General features: G+C 43.3%; 1 protein-coding gene across 1 annotated transcript; it reads right to left on the bottom strand.

Annotated features, from left to right (window-relative positions):
• Window positions 1-13,338: 13,338 nt before the first annotated feature.
• LOC127757127 (calcium-transporting ATPase 10, plasma membrane-type) lies at window positions 13,339-19,025 on the bottom strand. Its single transcript, XM_052282563.1, has 7 exons — window positions 18,582-19,025; window positions 17,833-17,887; window positions 15,759-17,710; window positions 15,515-15,673; window positions 14,914-15,085; window positions 14,534-14,832; window positions 13,339-13,925 (listed from the first exon to the last, which is right to left on the bottom strand). The coding sequence occupies exons 1-7, from the start codon at window positions 18,756-18,758 to the stop codon at window positions 13,677-13,679; spliced, it is 3,063 nt and encodes a 1,020-aa protein (XP_052138523.1). The 5' UTR covers window positions 18,759-19,025; the 3' UTR covers window positions 13,339-13,676.
• Window positions 19,026-20,651: the final 1,626 nt, after the last annotated feature.

Raw genomic sequence — 20,651 nt, 5'->3', positions numbered from 1 at the left:
CATATTTCTACCCTCCCTATCAATCTCCTTGGGGTTATCAACCAAGTCCACCACCTCCACCCCCACCCTCCTTTGATTTCCACCGACCTCTTGATCGTGGACCACCATTCTGGCACAGACAGGAGGAGACTCGTTATGATTCTGTTGATCACAATTACAGAAAAAGACCTCAATATGGTGACCCTTTTAATCGTAATCATAAGCATGTGGATTTTCCGGTGTTTGATGGGGATCACCCTGAGTCTTGGATCTGAAAGGCCAACAAATACTTTTCTCTGGCCCGTACCCCTGAAGAAGATGAAGTGCCTTTGGCTAAAGTGTACGTCATTGGCAAAGCAGATCAGTGGATCTCAAGTTATGATATTCCTACCGATACTCTTTCTTGGCCTGAATTTTGCACCATGTTGTGCCAGCGGTTTGCAGTTAAGTCAGTATGGCTCAGTAGACAATTACATTGACAAGTTTGAAGAAATTATGCCTCTTGTCAAACACAATAAACCCCATCTCAATGAAGAATACTTCTTGGAATACTTCATCTTAGGACTGAAGGATCATATCAAAAGACCTCTCAAGTCTTTGAAGATGCAAGCTTATGAACATGCTCACAATTATGACAGCCCCACCTTCTCTTCTATACAGCCAGCTGGCACTGCTCATTCTTACCCTAAAGTGGCTCTTAAGGATTCCCCTATGCAACCTGTCAAGAAGGAACCAATGCAAACAGACGCAAATCTCTTCCTGTTGTCCAAACCAGAGGAGGGGGCAAATGCTTCAAATGCCAGGAGCCGTGGGTCCCTGGTCATGGAAGAGTGTGTAAAGTAAACTAACAACTTTACTTGGTTACCATGGAGGAGGATGACCTACCAGTTGAATATTCAGGTGATGTTATTTACACTACTCCTGACAGTCCTACTGAACCTCAACCTTCTCCTGAAGTGTCGCTGCATGCTTTGAATGGTCTAAATGCTGGTATCACTACCTTCACCTTGCAAGTTAAAATTGGCTCTCTCCTTGCTACTGCACTGGTTGATAGTGGCAGTACTACGATATTCATGTCTCCCAAAGTGAAGGTAAGAGTTGCTTGTGTAAAAGCAATTTCTTCTATTTGACTTATCTAGCCGTGTCTTGTCTTGCACATACTCGGCTCAGTGAATGGTTCATCGGTGCACAAGGCAAATTTGGAAATCTCCAACCATCCTCCAATTTCAGTAACAATGGCTAATGGAGGCACATTGTCCACTGGAGTCTGTAGCTCAGTGTGTCCTTCAACCATATGAAATTCAAGGAACTGTTTCTGTCACATCTTTTCGCATTTTGGATATCAAGGGTTATGACATTATTTTTTGTTGTGATTGGATTTATCAAGGGTTAATTGGATCCATGCCATTACATATTTACCAATTTTGAAAAATACCATTACTATTTATCTATTTGAAGCCATGCCATTGTAATTCAATAGTTATTTGATAATATATGCCACTACTTACCCCTTCAATACATTTTCTGTTTTTTCTTGACCAAATTACCCCTATCTTCTTCATTCATCCCCTTCCCACTCTCTCATGTCATCCTCTTCACCATTGGGGGGAATTTAACTATTTGCCACTTTTAGGTTTGGCACTTATCCAAATGCCCCTTTTAGTTTCGCGCTTAATAATTTACCACCGGAGAGAGGTGATTTCTTAACTATTTGCCATTTTTACCAACGTGGCATGCCATCTTGGCGTTCCCGCGTGGAAAACAACGTGGACTCCACCCGCCAGCCCCTTTCCTCTCCTTCTTATCCACCTCCGGCCCGAGCAGGTGCCGCGCCAACGCGCCGTGGTGAGGAATCCAATGACGATGGGCGGGAGCGGCGCAACGAGGCTGCTGCACGCGAGGACGTGGGTGAGCACGACCGCCGAGAGGCCATTCCGACGGAGGCCGTCGAAGGCGAGGCCGCGGCGGCGAGGTAGGACAATGAGCACTGTGGCCGTCGGTGGCGAGGCCGAAGTTGCACATGCTGAGCTCCCATGTGACGCAGTGGACCCGGGCGTTGTCGACGGCGAGCCCGACCTGGAGCGGCTTGAGCTCATCGAGACGTCGACGGGGCATACCTCGACACTGTTGATGACTGGAGCCGGTAGCATCATGGGCATGCCGCCGTAGAAATACACATGTCCTCGCGCTCACCCACGTCCTCGCGTGCAGCGGCCTCGTCGCACCGCTCCCGCCCATCATCGTTGTATTCCTCGCCATGGCGCGTCGGCGCGGCACCTGCTCGGGCCGGAGGTAGAGAAGAAGAGAGGAAAGGGGCTGACGGGTGGGGTCCATATTGTTTTCCACGCGTGCACACCACGATGGCATGCCACGTAGGCAAAAGTGGCAAATAGTTAAGAAATCACCTCTCTCCAGTGGCAAATTATTAAGTGCAAACCTAAGAGGGGCATTTGGATAAGTGCCTAACCTAAAAGTGGCAAATAGTTAAATTTCCCCACCAGTGGAGCTAGATCTGAGTATGTGGTGGCAGTGGAAGAGGCAACAGGAACCGGGATGGGGGTGAAGAGCAACACGTCGAGCAATCTGTGGGATGGCGCACAGAGATGCAGATGGGGTGATGTTCTCCCAGCGGGAGGAGGTGATGCAGTGCAGGTGCAGCAACTAGTCATGAGGTTTCTACGGTTTTTTTAGATTGGTCACCGGGGGGGGAGAGCTTCCCCACCTGAATTTTCATTTAAAGGAAGATCGAATACATAAAGTCATGATACATTTGAACGGAGAGGAGAAGAGAGAATTTGTTTCCAGGACTCCACTACTATCCTGTCGGTACAATTCAGTCTTTCAGCCCAGAGAGTGGCATCCTCTATGCACTTAGAAGCTAAACGATTAAGTGAAGGGGATTCCCCTCTGAAAACAACATCATGGCGATGATTCCATAGTCCCCATAGGCAGAGCAGGAAGAAGGTGCTGAAGTGTTTATCTGGCAGACTACCGCTTGGTTGTAGAGAGTGAAGTTCCCTGGTATCACTGATGTTTGGGACAATTCCAATCTTCAGCCAGAAATCAACAGCGAAGGGGCAAAGGAAGCATAGGTGCGCTGCCGTTTCTTCAGTCAAGTGACAGAGATCACAAGATGCCGATTGCACAATACTCCCTCAATATTTTAATGTATGACGCCGTTGACTTTTTAATCAACGTTTGACCATTCGTCTTATTCAAAAAATTTATGTAATTATCATTTATTTTATTGTGGCTTGATTTATTATCAAATATTCTTTTAAGTATAACATAAATATTTTTATATTTGAACAAAAAATTTGAATAAGACGAATGGTCAAACGTTGTTCGAAGAGTCAACGGTGTCATACATTAAAATACGGAGGGAGTATCTTTTTGAGAAGATTACCTTTCGTTGGGAGTCTTTCCTTTGACAGAAGCCAAGCAAAGAACTGCACCTTTGGCGGGGCCCGGATCTTCCGCACAAAAGTCCAATTAGGGCTTGATAAATGTCTTTTGTGCGCAAGATCCCCCTTGAACTCGTGGGGTTTCTACGGTTGATCGATATTGGAGCTTGAGAGGATGATAGGATAGACAGAGACGACGGATCAGCAATCAAAAGGATCTGGAGGGCAACTTTCTGGCTAGCTAGCTAGTGGCACCAGCCATGGATATCATTTCAGGATTTGGGCGGTTGCATTGCACAAGACGAGATGGTTTGTCGCATCCTTTCTGCTGCACCCCACCCCTGGTCTGTTCCTGCTTCATCCTCCCACTGCCACCACCGGCGCCACCTGCTTCGAGCTTTAGCTTTATGGCACCGACCATTAGATCCAGCTTCGGTGGAGAAGATGAACAGTAGAAAGATGGAAATTGAAAGGACCTTAATGTCGCCTAGAGGGGGGGTGAATAGGCGTTCCTAAAAATTATCACAACTTCATAGTATATTAGAATGATGAGAACTTTCGGTTCAAATAGTAACTTCCGATATGAGATTGGAAGTTCCGGTCTCAACCGAAAAGTTCGGCGGATAATGAAACAAAACACTAGCTATGAACTTGTAGCTCAAATAAAGAAAATGTATATGAATCAAAAGGTGACAAATAAGGTATCTAAACAAGATATAAGGTCATCAACTAAATCAATTAAGCATGCAAGTAGATCGGGTAAAAACAAGCTCAAGCACAATATGAGAGAATGCACAAATGGGCAAACCAAGAGAGGAGACGCGTGATTTGTTTCCCGAAGTTCGGTTCCACGGATCCTACGTCTCCATTGAGGAGCCACAAGGGCCGGGCCTATTTCAACCCTTTCCTCACGAGGTTGCACAAATGCACTCCTCGGTTTCACTCTTGATTTCTTTCTGTGCGGAGGCGAAATCGAAGCCTTCACAAACTTTCCGTGGCACACCACAACCTTGAGTGCTCACCGGCGACGCCTAGCCGTCTAGGAGACCTTAGTCCCCAAGAGTAACAAACACAATCGAAGATTTGCTTGCTATGAACTCGAGTACTCAAAGTATGGAGTGAAACTCACTAGCTCTGAACTTCTCAATCACTCAATCCAACTCTTTCCCCTTCTCAAATCCCTCTCACAAAGAGTCACCACAAAGGATGGAGTGAAGCTCACTAGCTCTCAACTCCTCACTCTCTCAATCAAACTCTCTTCCCTTCTCAAATCCTCCTCACAAAGAGGCACCACAGGTAGGGAAATGGGGATGGCTATTTGGCTTTGGATGTGTCTAATACTCCCCAAGAGCAGCAGCCCCTCAAAGGAGGGGTGGAGGAGTTTATATACCCGAGCTCCTCAAAAACTAGCCGTTGGAGGCCAAGACTGTAATTTTCGGAGTTTCTAAAAAGCATTTTCGGACAAGTTCGAAAACTTACTGAAGCAAATCTCAGATTCACAGCCATTTTCGGAATGTCCAAAAATTTTCGGAGTTTCCGGTAATTTTTCGGACTTTCCGAAAAGCACAGAGTAAAACGACTATAACTTTTCGCTCGGGAGTCCGTTTTTTATGAACTTGGACTCTATGGAAAGCTCACTCAGAGGACTACCCAACTCAACCAAAAACAAGGTCTAAAACCACTCAAAGGATAGGTTAAAGCTTGGGTTTCTCTCAAGGTAGCACTATGATAGGTCACTTTGAGCACCGAGACATACACAAACATCTCGACGTTGCATCCCTCTTAATAGTAAGGCATTCCTAAACTCAAATGTAAATAAGAAGATAATTATACCATTAGGAATGCCTTTTTTTTCATCTTTCTTTCATTGTCTTGAGGGACGCCAATGCCGATACCGTTTCACCATATATTCTTCAAATGATTGATGCGGTTACTTGTAGCTTCAAATGGTCTCTCACGGTCCATCATGACAAAGCCGTCACTCGCCCTTCACCACCGGATTTGGTTCTTCAGCGCCAAGCCCCCTTGCTTGCCCTTCACCGCCGCATGGTCCATCGCAACCGAGCATCGCTTGCCCTTCACCATCTTGCCATAATAGCCACTTCGTATCACACATCTTCAATATCTTCACTTTGTCATTCTTGGTATTATTAGGTGTAATGATATCACTTGAGCATCAACACCTTTGTAATCCTTGGGACCTATTTCTTTCATTCAACTCAATAAAATTATTAGTCCCAATGATCCGGTTGTCAACCTCCACATGTTGACCAACCGATCGCATGTATAAAAGGATATGAATAAATGATGAGTATTAATCAACACCACAAGTGTCATATACTCAAATATATGTTCAAATGTAAAGATCCCAATTAAATGAAGGTGAATAACTTGGATCGATTACATGCATAACTAAAGTATAGGATTTGCTCCCCCTAAATGTATGCATACAAAATATTTGTGTGAAGCAAGAGTATGCATAACAAGATATTAAACATTGAGAGCTTATCCTATACAAGAATAGAAGGCATTTCTCAAATATAGATATTAAAATAAAAACATACCTTCATCATCTCCACGTTCTCAATGTAAATAGACTAAATAAGAGATAATACTCAAACAAAACATTAGTCACACATGCATATGCTAATCACGTGGAAATATTATATACGAACATATCAATATGTACATGAAGAGAAAGAGTGATACATATAGCTTGATCTCCATGCATTTCATCCTTGTGATTTAGGTCCACCAACACTCCACTTTCATATCCACATGAGACTAGGCAAAGAAATGCTTATAAAAACATTAGTCTCACATAATTGGATTTGTTATTAATCATCAAACCAAATCAATAGCACTTGAACTTTCAGAAATGAAGGATGAAAAAGGGTAATTTGGTCCAAAAAATTTACAATATGTTTTGAAGGGGTAAGTAGTGGCATATACTGACTAACTATATAATTACAATGGCACGATTCCAAATAGATGAATAGTAATGGTATTTTTCAAAAAATGATAAAATTATAATGACATGGATCCAATGACTTAAATTTGAAAATATACTGTTCATATTTTTTTTCTCATAAATAGTCTTGATATAAACTTCTTGGCACAAATATACCACCGGTATCGCTAAACCATTGCGTGAAACTGACGTGGGCTGACGACACGGGCGGTCTCGCATGGTGAGTGTGCGAGAGCGTTTTGAAAATTGAATGATTAACGATTAATTAATAATAATTAGTGATCAATTAATAATTGATTAATTGCTAATTAAGATAATTAATCACTAATTAATCAGCGATTAGCGGCAAGGATCGGTATCGCTACTTGAGTCTATGAGACCGCTCGCTCTCGCTGGTTGAGCCTGCAAGACCGCTCACTCTCGCGAACTTGCCGCGTGACACCGAGCGATCTCGCGTTTTCATTGTGCGTGATCGTAATATCAACGGTATATTTGTGCAAATTAAATTACAACCCGAATATTTCTAAGAGAAAAAAAAATAAATGGTATATTTTCAAATTTTTTCTGGATCCAATTAACCCATTTATGAACATAGCCCAATTACATTGGGGCTGTGTTTAGTTCACACCAAAATTGGAAATTTGATTGAAATTGGAATGATGTGACGAAAAAGTTGAAAGCTTGTGTGTGTAGGAAAGTTTTTATGTGATGAAAAAGTTGGAAGTTTGAAGAAAAATTTTGTAACTAAACACGGCCTGGATCTTCATACCATAACATTGACTCTGTCCCTCAATGGTTCTATACCACTTACACTATCATTTAAAGCCATAGTACCTAAAGGCAATTTTATGGTCCAAGCTCATCAACTGGACAAACTGTTGTCTCAGGGGGCAGCAGGAGCTATTCTGATTGTTCAGCAGTTGCAGTGTTCTGCTTACAAGCTACTCCTACCCCACCAAGTCTCTTGCCAATTGTTGATAATTACCATGATGTTTTTGCTTAACCACTACACTTGCCTCCTAGCAGGGATTGTGATCATCCTATACCACTAGTTCCCAATGCAAAGCCAGTAAATGTGAGGCCCTATCGACTGCCCCATCATAAAAAGAATGCCCTGGAGGATCTAATAAAACAGTTGCTGGATTCTCAAACTATATGACCCAGTGTCAGTCTTTTCTCTTCCCCAGTCATCCTTGCCAAGAAAAAGGATGGGTCTTGGCGCCTTTGCATCGATTACAGACAACTGAATTCTCAGACTATTAAAAACAAATATCCTATCCCTGCCATTGAGGATCTCTTAGATGAATTGCATGGTGATAAATATTTTTCTAAGATTGATATCAGGTCAGGGTACCACCAGATTCGCATGCACCCAGATGATATTTAGAAGACAGCTTTTAGCACTCACATGGGTCATTTTGAGTATATAGTCATGCCCTTTGGATTGACTAACGCCATGCCACATTTCAAGCTCTTATGAACAAGTTGTTAGCTCCCTTTTTGAGAAAGTTTGTTCTGGTGTTTTCTTTTTTTTTTTTGGATGATATTCGCATGCCCCCGGATCCTGACACACAAGGGGTTTGTACTGATCTAAAATTCCAAACGTATTTGTTATTCAAATATTCCAATCTAGACTAGGATTGCTTACTTCTGTTGAACCCAGACTATCAGTGACAAGCGGCATGGTCATGATCATATACTTTATGATGCCTATGGTCCCTGGCTGATTCTCTTCTGACTAGGACAGGGTGGTTCTGACCTAATTTGACAGCCAGAGATAAATCAAAAGTCTTGCCAAGGATGCCAAAGCAGTGCAGCATCAGTACTTGGTTACTGGAGTACCTACCAACTGTAATAAACTGTTATATTGGAAACATAGCTCTTTTTGCCTGTGTGAGCAGCAAGTGCATATAGTTCTCTTTTAAACTAGGGGATTCCCCGCGCTTTGCTGCGTGAATTACTAAGTAATTTTCAATATTATTTTTCGTTACAATTCAGCTAGGAGTAAAAAGAAAAAAAAATCAAATCTTAGGGCTTATCAATATTTATCATGAAACAAATGAAATTCGCACTTTAATGTAGAACATGTTGATAAGTATATATTAAATATTATAAAAAATGATAGAGAGATTGTAAAACTATTGTGGAAATGATGTGAGAGGTGGTGATTGAATATGCTTGCATGATAATTTGTAGAATTAAATAGATTGTAGATGCTCTTGCATGCTTGCATGATATTGTTAGTGGGTGATGATGTGGTATGGTTGCATGTTAAGCTTTAGAGTTAGTGGGTTATAACTTTATAGAAAGTATAGATTAGTGGGATGAAATTATGTTGGATGATAATTTAACATGTTTGTATTTGAAAAGCTCTTAGATTATAAAAACTATAAAGATATAGCATGTTTGCATGATGTTTAGATGTGATGATTGTTAGTGGATGATGATGTGGCATCTTGTTAATTAGTGAATGATGATGCGGCATCTTTGCATGTTAAGTTTAAGGAGTTAGTGGGGGATAACTTTATAGTAAGATATGATAAGTTCATCTCAATTTTCCCCAACCTTTGACAAGCCTAGGAAGCTAGGTGTTTCTGCTGATCTGGCCTGGAATGCCCACTTATATTTCGTCGCAGCCTCATAATTTGGACACCGGAGTCGCTCAATGGTCGCCGTGGAAAGATCGAGCTCTGTTCCGACCTGATCGGCCGCCGCCATTGTTGCTGCTCCCACCCCGCACGTCCTCCGAGACGGCGTTCAGGTCGTCGTCAACCTGTTCTTCCTCCTCTCCTCGAGCATGAGCACGAAGGCGGCGGCTGCTCTCTGATGAACCCCCTGTTTGAACCTTTTTTTTTTGGTTTTGGTTTAAAGATCAATCTTCTTGGTGCAATGACTTGACGGCTTTGAATTGATAAACCCAATTGGCTCACTTTTTTTCTGGTTCACCTAATGATATTGGGTGGAATTATTATATATTAGTACATCTCAAAGATAGAGTAGAAACTCAAGTGAATAGGTTAATTGGGAGGTAGGGCTTATGGAGACATTGTTCTAGCATCTTATTTCTAAATTTGCCAAACAGATCACACCATAGTTGCCTCATTCAGATCTCATACTACAAGACCACATAAATTTAGGCAGTACATATCAAACAGAATCATTATCTAAAAAAAACATATCAAACAAAATGGAAACACACTTGCCAGATTTGAGCAAATTATTATTCACCAACTACTGACATGAAGACATCATATTTTGCATAGCTTACAAAACAATGTTCAGGATTCCAAATTTTTAGCTGGCTTGGTTGAACTGACCGTTTCAGCAGAACAGCACCAATAATAAGGTAAACGCATACCGAACATACTGATGTTCCAACTTTTCTAGCTTAATCCAGTGACTTGCCTGGCTGTAAATGTAATGGGCTACTAAGGCTTATGGAGACATTGTTTTAACATCTGCATCTTCTCCAAGACATGAGCAAAATTTGACAAACAGATTACACCATAGTTATCTCATTCAGATTTTAGAACAAACTACGTAAATTTAGCCTGTACATATCAAATTCACAGTATGTTTGGATGGGCCTGAATCCACGGTCTACTTGCGGGAATAAGTTCACCCGAGGTCCCTCAACTTAATAGCGAGATTTTTTGAGGTCTCTTAATCACAAAACCAGAAATTTCCACCCCTAAACTATACAAAACTGTTCTCAAGGTCCCTAGGCAGTATATATGGGTGATTTCGCTGATGTGGAATCCTAGTCAACAAAAAAATATATATATACGTGAGGCCCATATGTCAGCTGCACATTCCTTCCCTTCCCTTTTCTTCTCCTTCTCCTCTTTTCTTTCTTCTCCTCTTCTTCTTCAATGAGGGATCAAGGCCGGCGGCCGGTGGGCGGAGCAGCGGCGGGCGAGCACGCCGGGGTGGCGAGGAGAACGACGGAGAAGGCGAGTGAGGCGGGCGGCGACCTTGCTCCCGTTCGCGTGCGTGGAGTACCTCCGACCTTGCTCCCGTCCGGCGGTGCGTCCAGGGCGCGCCCGGCGCTGTGGAGGAACGCTGTGGAGTTCCTCCTGTCCATCCACTGGTGGAGAAAGGGTTTGTAGTCCCGGTTGGTAACCCTCTGTAGTCCCGGTTTTTCAATCAGGACTACAAATCCGGGACTAAATATGTCCATCTTTAGTCCCGGTTCGTAACACCAACCGGGACTAAAGTTTTTTTTTCTTTTTTTTCTTTTCTCATGTTCAATCTCTCCAAATCATTATAAAAATAACAAATAACAAATCACACCACAAATCACAAATAACATATAGCACGAATCACAGATACACGAATCATAGATAGTTCACATATCACATATCTCCTAATATCATTCACAAATCACATTCACAAATCACAGATCGCATCACAAATCACAGATCGAACAAATCACACAGGTCGCACAAATCACAGTTATCCACATCACATTAAGAAGGAAAAAAGAAAAAAAAAAGCAAAAAATTCCATGCCGGGCGGCCCGAGGCGCTGCCTGCCGCCGCCGGGGCGGTCCTCCGCAACTGCCGCGGGGTGGCCCTCCACGACTCCGCTGCCAGCCGCCGCGGGGCGGCCCTCCGCGCCTCCGCCGCCTGCCCTCCGCGCGGGGCAGCCGCCGCCGCCGGGCCCTCCGCGCGGGGCAGCCGCCGCCGCCGGCCGCCAACCGCCAGCGCCTCCACCACCTGCCTCCGCGCCGGCCGGCGCTTGCCGCCGCCAGCCCTCCGCGCCGGCCGCCGCCCGCTGCCGCCAGGAAGACAGGGGAGAGAGGAAGGGGAGGAGGAGAAGGAGTGGAGGGGAAGAAAAGCTAAGGATAAGACTGAGGAGGAGGGTCAGACAATGGACACGCGAAGAGATAAACATCGCGCGCGGCTTGGGGTGATTTTTAGTCCCGGTTGTTTAGAACAATCGGGACTAAAGATGGATCTTTAGGCCCGGTTGTTTATACCAACCGGGACTAAAAATAATTGGTGCCTGATACGACCTGACAACCCTCTTCAACCAGGAGTAAAAATGATCTTTAGTCCCGGAGATAAAAAAATACCCCTCAGCTTTTAAACCGGGACTAAAAATGATTTTTAGTCCTGATTTTTATTGGAACCGGGACTATTGTGGAATTGGGCCGACCGACCAAAGATGGTTTCTTCACCAGTGATCGTCAAGGAGCAGCACGCCACCACCGTCGACAAGACGACGTCCACACCGCTGGTTCGTTCTTTCCAGGAAAAGATGACGTGCGGCGTGCAGGATTCGGCGAAGGTGAGCTCGCCGGAGGAGGCGGCTCTGAGCATCCTGCATTCGCTTAAGCTCTTCGAGGAGAGCTTCAATAGGGTCTTAGAGGGCAGCGGCGGTGAAGATTTCTTGGAAACCTTGGCGTGCGTGCTGCGGCGGCCGAGCTACCTCTCGCGGCCAGCGACCGAGCGACGCCTCTTTCTTCGCCTGCTTCCGCCGCCGACGACCTCATCACGCCATTCCCATCCGCCGCCCTCGTCTCCTCCGCCATTGCCGCCGCTGGAGCTTGAGCTGGTCGTAGTAGAGCGCGCTCAGCGCCTCAGCACCGCCTAACCAGTACAGAACTGTTAGTGGTGTGCATGCAATGCATAGCTTAGTTAGCTGATTAGTTAGAGCTAGTCAATACATGCATGTGTCGCATGGCAGTTACTAGCTTCGTGCATGCGGCTAGCTAGTGGCTGCGTGCGCGTACGATGTGGCCAAAGTTTGTTTGCTTAGCTATAGAAGTCATGTAGTCTCGGCTTCCGGCTTCCGGCTCCGGCCGTTCACGCCGCCCGGAGATGATGCGGCGCACGTTGTCGACGTTCTGGACGCGCTCACCGGCGCCGTCGAGCGCGATGGTCAGCAGGTCACCCGCGGTGGCCTGCTCGAGCACCGCCGCCACTCGCGCGGGGCTCCAGGTCGCGGCACATCTTGGGAGCCAGCAAGAGATGGCGCCGGCGAAACCACCCGCCGCTCCACCCGCCACCCACCGACCGCTGCCGCTCTATGCTCGCCGCCGGCCTCCCTCACTGAAGAAGAGAAGAGAGAAAAGAGAAGAGAAGAGGAAGAACAGAGAAGAAAAAAAAAGTACGGCTGACATGTGGGCCCCACGTAATTTTTTTAATTGTTTTTGCTGACTAGGATGCCGCGTCAGCGAAACCACCCATATATACTGCCTAGGGACCTTGAGTGAACGGTTTTGTATAGTTTAGGGGTGGTGATTTCTGGTTTTGTGGTTAACGGATCTCAAAAAATCTCGCTGTTAAGTTGAGGGACCTCCAGTGAACTTATTCCTCTACTTGCGTAATTCAATGAGCCGGGGTAGGGAAAATACACCACTCGTCTTATTCAAATTTTTTTTACAAATATAAAAAACGAAAAGTTGTGCTTAAAGTACTGTAGATAATAAAGTAAGTCACAAATAAAATAAATAATAATTTCAAAATTTTTTGAATAAGACAAGTGGTCAAACGTTGCAAGAAAAACTCAAAATCTCTTATATTATGGGAAAACTCAAAATCTCTTATATTATGGGACGGAGGGAGTAGCTTGTTAATTAGGTTCCATGTGTATATTCTTTTCCCAGCTTATAATAAGTGGTAAAAAAATAAACGGGTCAAACCGATCAGAATAAGAGTAAATTGTTTATAATATAAAGACTTATTTTCTTTTAGTGTTTTTTTAGTAAAGACTTATTGTTCTTAGTAAGATGTACCATGGTGTTTTTTTAATAGATAAACCAAGACATTTTTTTCTCAAAAACGTACAAGAATTGTGTTTCATTTCATCAATAAAAAAATTCTTAAAATCTTAAATGGCTGGAGAAAGAGTATCCTATTGGAATTCAGGATATAGTAATTTCATAGGTGAAAAAAAAAAAGAGGAAAAATGGACGCTATAGCAAAGTGCAATGCGGTGTATCACTAACCACTACTCAATGAACATAACAAAATCAAGTGCAAGGGGAAAGGGGATAAAAGGAGATATTTTTATGCTTCTGTTCATTAATCCACATAATTTTCTCGTCACCGAATTCCAATACAAACACCAACCTTGAAATCCTGCTACACAACTGAACCAGCAAAAGTGCCAAAACAAAATGCTTCTTACAATATGATGCGAAATATGACACATTCATATTCTACAAAAAAACTTGTCAAAGTGCAGCTATTGCCTATTCCCACTGCTTGCCCCACATGCATTTCCAAAAGACTGCATGGAGAGTTCAGCTCCTCCAAACAATATGGAATTTGGTCAGTATGGATACTGTCACTGCAGATATCATCTCATCTTCATCACGACGAGCCGACGGGAAGAAACTTGATAATGGCAGAGATGGGCATCCCAATGAGGCCAAGGAGAACACTGGCAATCCACTGCAGCCTGGTGAGTGGTATCGTGTTCGCAAACTCGCCGAGGAATTGCACCATGATGAACTGGAAGACTACCGTGCTGGTGAGAACACCCAAGAAGACGTAGTTCTTCAGTATGCCCCTCAGCACGTTGATCTTCTCCATCTCCCTGGAGCTTATCTCATTGAACACCTGAAATAGCATATACCAGGTTAGTTTTTCAGGTTGGCAGTGAAACAATTATCATCTTCTGTTGGACTACCCTCCTTATTTCAACAAATTATGACAGATGTATTGCAAGAGAAATGGATCTTGAACTGCTAGTACAGAGAAGAGAGGGTTGATGTTATTCTGGGACTAGGGGTGTTTGGTTCACTACCTCACTTTGCCAAACTTTGTCACACTTTATGAGCCTATTGTTTATTTTGTTTGCCACACTTATGGTCCCACATGTCATGACTCGGTTTTTTTGCCATACCCTGCCTAAGGTGTGGCCATCAATTTGTTAGCCACACATCTGGCTAGACATCCGTTAATCTACTGACTGAATTCCGTCATAGACGAATTGCCCTTTTTATAAGCATTGGCCCTAACATATCGGCATCTAAAACAATGTGGATGCTAACTGGAGAAAAGCAGGACACTTCTTTTAAAAAAATGTTGATTAATTAAGTGTGCAGGTGATGGACTATGAACTAATTGAATTAGTGATGAGGCCTCTGCATGCATAGGGCAACTTTGACAACACCCGTACTCCTAGCCGAAGAAAAAAAGAAACATATTTGGTATGGTACACATACCTGGCAGAAGACAAACGAGTTGAAAATAATTGTATTTAGCACAACTTCAGCATCAGGGCCATCAAGGCCAAACATGCTTTTCCCTTGCGTCTGGAGATACCACATAACAATGAATTGGTAGAAAGACTGCCCCAGAATGTTCCTCCACATAACATTTGTGATAAATTTCCCTGTTCTGCCCACTGGCTCTCTCTTCATTAAGTCATCGTTAGGTGGCTCGGTAGCTAATGCAAGGGCGCCAAGGGTGTCCATGATCATGTTCACCCAAAGAAGTTGAACAGCTGTCAGAGGTGCATTTCCTGCGATTGCATAATATAAAAGGTCAGGAGAGGATATCCAAATTCTGGAGTTAACAGAATCATCAATGATATGAAGTATACCTGTAAAGCAAGCTGAAGAGAAGTTGACAAGTAAAGCCACAACGTTAACAGTCAGCTGAAACTGCACAAACTTTTGAATGTTGACGTAAACAGAGCGTCCCCATTTGGCAACAGTAACAATTGTGGAGAAGTTGTCGTCCAGAATTATGACATCGGCACTCTCTTTCGCCACCTGAATAAGCAAGCATTAGTTACTGGATGACATAAATAAGGATATTTCAGATTACCAATATTTAGGTTTTGTATGGGTGTATGGTGCTGGATAAATTGACTAAATGCATGACTTGCATAAAAAATTATAAATCATGAAATATCTGCTAGTTGATTAATACCATTTAGTCCATCCAGTCAAAAACAAATGATGTTTTCTAACCATATGTTTCTAACATCTCCGAATGTTTATATTGGATTTACAAAAAAAATATGAATAAAAAAATGCTTACATAATATTAATTCTACTGAGTTTTATCATTATCGCAATGGAAATTAGTGGTCAAAGTTGCATTTGCTACGCCATGTCAACATCCAAAAATGACACAGTTGTGACCAGAGAGAATAGAACTCGAAGTTTTCATCTCTTCAAATGGTTAAATAATCTAACCTCAGTCCCAGCAATGCCCATTGCAAGTCCAATATCTGCTTCATGAAGCGCAGGCGCATCATTTGTGCCATCACCAGTTACAGCAACAACTTCATTGAATGTTGTGCGCAAATGCTTTACAAGTGTATGCTTGTCAAGTGGTGATGATCGGGCCATTACCTTCAATACACAGAATCACCAAGAATTATGTTTGTATATAGATGGTAAAAACTTAAGTCAATAAGGTAATATATGCATAGCAAACCTGAATTTTCGGAATCAACTTGAGGAGTTCATCAAGACTTTTCTCTCTGAACTCCGGTCCCTCAATAGCCAGGCCATCTTCAGTAAGTATGCCACATTCACGAGCGATCGCTTTTGCTGTATTTATGTTGTCACCAGTGACCATTCTCACCATAATTCCAGCAGATCGGCAGGTTGCAACAGACTCCCTCACGCCTGGGCGAACAGGATCTTTAATACCTACAATCCCAATGCATGTATACCCTTGCAGTGGTATTTGTTCTTCAACAGAAAAGCCTTCTTCCATTTCCCGATAACCAAGGCACAATGTCCTAAGAGCTTCATTAGCAAAGCTTTCAATAATCCCATTAAGCTTGTCAGCAGTTGTTTTATCAAGGGGGACAACAGCACCTGTCTCGTCCATAAACTTATCGCAGGCAGCCAACACTATTTCTGAAGCACCTTTACAATGTGCACGGCATCCTCCTCCAGGAAGCTCAAGAACAACACTCATCCTCTTTTTTGTTGAATTAAAGGGTTCCATTTTCACAATCTTAGTTTCATCACGCTTTGCCTTAAAATTTCCACCAAGTGACAATGCAAATTCCAACAAAGCTGTCTCTGTTGGGGTACCTAGAATCTGATATTTCCCATCTTGGTCAATCACAACCTCACCACCAGTATTGTTAAAAATAGACTCCAGAAGGGTTTTGACAACAGTTTCTGGAAGCTCAGAACACAAATCAGATGCATTCTTAGGATTGTTAACTTCCTTTATGTTTCCACAAATGCAGGCCTTGACAACAGTCATATGATTGGTCGTCAGTGTTCCTGTCTTGTCACTGCAGATGGTCGTAGCTGAGCCCATTGTTTCACATGCGGCTAAGTGACGAACCAATGCCTTGTCATTCATCATTTTCTTCATTGCGAATGCCAGACTCAAAGTAACTGCTAAGGGTAACCCCTCAGGAACAGCAACAACAACAATGGTAACTGCAATAGCAAAATGCTCTAACATTTCCAGTGCATCGTCTCCTGACCAGCTTAAAAGCAGCCCCTCATGGTACTTCTTGCTGATTAACCCTTGAGAAAGGACAATGAAAGTTATGACTGCGAAAAATAGACCAATCTTGCCTATAATAGTTGCAACACCATTAAGCTTGACCTGTAGTGGGGTTTCATCATCGCCACCTTCACTGAGAGTAGCCATTAGTTTTCCCCATTGGGTTCGCATGCCAACTGTTGTAATCAGCATCTTGCAGGAACCATCTTGAACTTTGGTCCCCGACAAAAGAAAAGGATTATCTTCATTTACAACAACAGGTTCACTCTCGCCAGTGAGACTGGACTCATTAATCAGTAGAGAAAACCCAGAAATGAATAGCCCATCAGCAGGAACCTGATCACCAATTGCTAAATGGACAACATCTCCAGGAAGAAGATCATATATTGATAGCCTTTGTCTAAAACCATTCCTTGTGACTTGCACTTGTATTTTCTTTTTCTCCTTGTCCAAGTCCTTGAACTGTAAGGATTGCCGATAGTCACTTGTTGCGGTAACAAACACGACCAAGAGGATACTTGCAACAATTCCCAGACCATCATGAGCACCTTTTGGCCATCCTTCCATGGCAATGCCAACAACCAACGATACAAAGGCACAGACAGCAAGAATTATAAGAGTTGTATCTTGAAGTGCTTCCCATACAAACACCCAAAAACTCCGGACCTCGCTTTCTGTGAATTTGTTTAGTCCATATACATCTTGCCTGCGCTTAATGCTTTCCTCAGCTGTACTTAACCCATCCGCTGGTGATGTCGCAAGCTTGTCTGCTATTCCAGTAACTCCACCGTGGGTGATCAACTTTTTACTATCATGACCCTCAACAATAGAGCCCAGTTCATCAGCGCAAATCTGAAACCCTGCAGCCTTGACTTCTTCAGGAACAACATACTCACTTCGAAGTGAAAGACCTGAGTATTTGTATTTTTGATGGCATGTTTATTAGGTACTAAAAATGGTCAGAAATATAAGAAAATACCAAAACAAGGCACTTTCTACATTATGAAACAGCATCCAATCATTACATGATTACCCTGTATAAACTGTAGTGCAGCTTTCGATACCAGCACCGCAACCCGCAGTTTCTCCTGTTAAAACCATCCACAGTACGAAATTCAGTAACCTCTTAGAATTAAGTGCGAAAAATAAGCTTAGCACGCTCTAGGAATGCAGCAGCGTGAGCACCGAAAACCTTCCAACTATAACTTCTCGAAAATCCATTCGTGAGTGCGAAGCTACTACATAGCTGCACTCTGGAGTCAATTAAGGAAAGGATAGTAGGCTCTGATCGACGGGCTTGCTACACAATGTTCACAAGAAAAGCGCCTACATGCGGATGCTCCGATCTTGCGAACCGGGTTTCCTAATTCCCAAACCATAGCGAGTATACTAAAATCAACACCACCGCAATACATGTCGAAAGCGATGAAGCAACAAGGATCCCCTCCTATAGCTCAGCAACAGCCATCACTATCAGACTCCGCAATTTCTCGCTGCAACCGCCGCATCCATATCCACAAAATTGCTACTAATTTGCTACTACTTGCTAAGCTCAAGATCCTCCTCCTACGCACACAGTGTGCAGCTACAAACACTAGTAGTTGGTGGAGATGAGATCACATCACACACACACACACACACCAACTGCCCCCAACTCCAGATCGCTCTGCAGGATGGATAAGATAAACCCTAGCAACCTCGGCGGCGAGGTCCCAGATCCCAGAGCGAGCGAGCGAGCGGGAGTGGAGGAGGAGGAGGAGGAGGAGGAGGAGGAGGGAGTACGTGGTTGGCGTGCTTGATGGCCTGGGCCTCGCCGCGCTTGTCGAGGTTGGCGGTGAAGCGGAAGCGGCGCTTGGGGTTCTTGACGACGCCGCAGAGCTTGCGCCACCGCCGGAGCGCCTCCTCCGACGAGTTCTTCGCCTTCACCCCGCCGAAATTCTCCTCCAGGTAGCTCTCCATCCTCCTCCTCCCACCTCCACTTCAGATCAAATCCACAAGAAAAAAAAAAGAAAAAAGAAAATCCCAGGTTGCAGCACGCAGTAGCTGGCTGGTTGCGGCTGCGGCTGCGGCGAGCTCCCTCCCTCCCGGCGGCGTGGCCGCTCCGGCGAGGGGATGAGGAGGAGGAGGAGGAGGTGAGGTGGAGGTGGAGGTGGAGGTGAGCAATGGCGGGGTCGTTGGGTCAAAGAGACGACAAGAGGCTTTTCCTCCTCTCTACTGACCACACTATTCTCTTCTCTCTACTGCACCAGTCCTTGAGACCACTTGTGTTATTATGAAAAATACTATTCTCTCCTCCATCCATGATATCGTTAAATTTTCACGTAACGTTTGATTATTTTATTTTAATTAAAACTTAGTGTATATATATATAAAAATATATGATGCATATCCTTTACAATACTACTGATGCAGTAGCAGAGGCTGACACGTGGGTCCAGACCCACGTGTGGACCCACGTGTCAGCCTCTGCTACTGCACCTGCAGTACTACAGATAATCCCCGCTAAAAAATATAAGTTAGTTTCTTTATTAATAGGATAATTTATAATAAAAAAATTATATGTTCTTTTAGTAGAATGTTATGTGAAAAGTCAACGACGTCGTTAAGGACGAAACTCGAGATTTTAGTTTCTTCATTGATAAGTACTGCCTGGACATTTTCCTCACAAACTCGAGATTTTTCTTTCTTTCCTCCTTCTGTGGATTCAACTATTCATAGTCATCTTTAAGCGGAGGATGTACATAATTTTCGATTTTTTAACATTCAACGTTTGTGAAAAATATTACGGCTCTTTAGAATATCGTAATACACCAACGGGCAGCGGCTGGTTGAGTAAAAATGGAAGCGATCAACAGACATATTTGGATTTCCGAGACCGGTCTAGATTAAGCTAAGACAGGTTATCAGATTTGCACCAAAAAAAAGAGTTAGCGGTCAAGTGGTCCTGGACTCCTGGTCATGAATTTTATAGTTAAGAGGGCTAAAGTTTAAGAAAAATCTTGGTGTTGTGTGTCTAATTTTCATCGGTCAACACAAAGTCGCTTTCAAAAATAAAACCTGTTAGAACAGGCACATAAAAAAAAAGGTTACTTTTTCCCTTGATACCATCCACCAGTTATGAAAAAGGCAAAAAGAACCTAGAGATTCTATTCCTTTTCCTTTTGGAAAAAAAAACACATAACTTTTTTCACAAAGGAAAAGGATAGGAAACTTCATCGCAAAAAAGAAAATGCATACATCCAAAAAAACACGCCGAAAAATCAAACTTTTGGAATTATTTTTATTATCTTTTTTAAAAAAAATATGGGAGCATGAACACGCATGGAACGACAATTAAGAAAGAGCGCATCACCTCAAGATCCGGATCGCTTTGCACTAAAAAAAAATCAATCAATCCATGTCTTTGGTCGTGTGTGTGTCAGTCAGTCTCTCCTCTTTTTTTTTTTACTAATAATTATAAAAAATCATCGTGTCTTTGTTTTTGCGATTACAATTTACAAATACACTTTTAAATTATAAACATGTTCACGCGTTTTCGGGCACATGACCGGTCGGGCCGGGCATGTGATGCTCGCCACCAATCATTGATGCGAAAAATGCCAAACTTTCGTTGATTGACAGCTCTGAATTATTTATTAACCGTATTGTATACTTGAATGACAGTTTAATTTTAGTGTTGTTCTTGGTGACCGTGCTAATGGACTTGGTTAGTCAACAAGATTTGTACAGATGCTTGATGGAGAGGCATGAAAGGTATTGGGTTAAGAGATGAAAGAAATGTTTCGGTCCAGGAAAATGATAGGAAGCCTTTTTGTCACTGTTTAGAAAATGGCAGAAATTTTAAGACACTGA

This window comes from Oryza glaberrima, chromosome 12 (assembly GCF_000147395.1).
Source record: "Oryza glaberrima chromosome 12, OglaRS2, whole genome shotgun sequence".
Classification (NCBI taxonomy): domain Eukaryota; kingdom Viridiplantae; phylum Streptophyta; class Magnoliopsida; order Poales; family Poaceae; genus Oryza; species Oryza glaberrima.
The sequence above is the reverse complement of the archived record's forward strand: the minus strand, read 5'-3'. Positions and strand labels throughout refer to the sequence as shown.

Coding starts and splice junctions, on each gene's coding strand:
- LOC127757127 (XM_052282563.1), bottom strand. CDS start 18,758: ATGGAGAGCTACCTGGAGGAGAATTTCGGCGGGGTGAAGGCGAAGAAC. Junction 15,674..15,758: donor AGTTGATTCCGAAAATTCAG/GTTTGCTATGCA, acceptor TGTGTATTGAAG/GTAATGGCCCGATCATCACC. Junction 15,086..15,514: donor TGGGCATTGCTGGGACTGAG/GTTAGATTATTT, acceptor TTGCTTATTCAG/GTGGCGAAAGAGAGTGCCGA.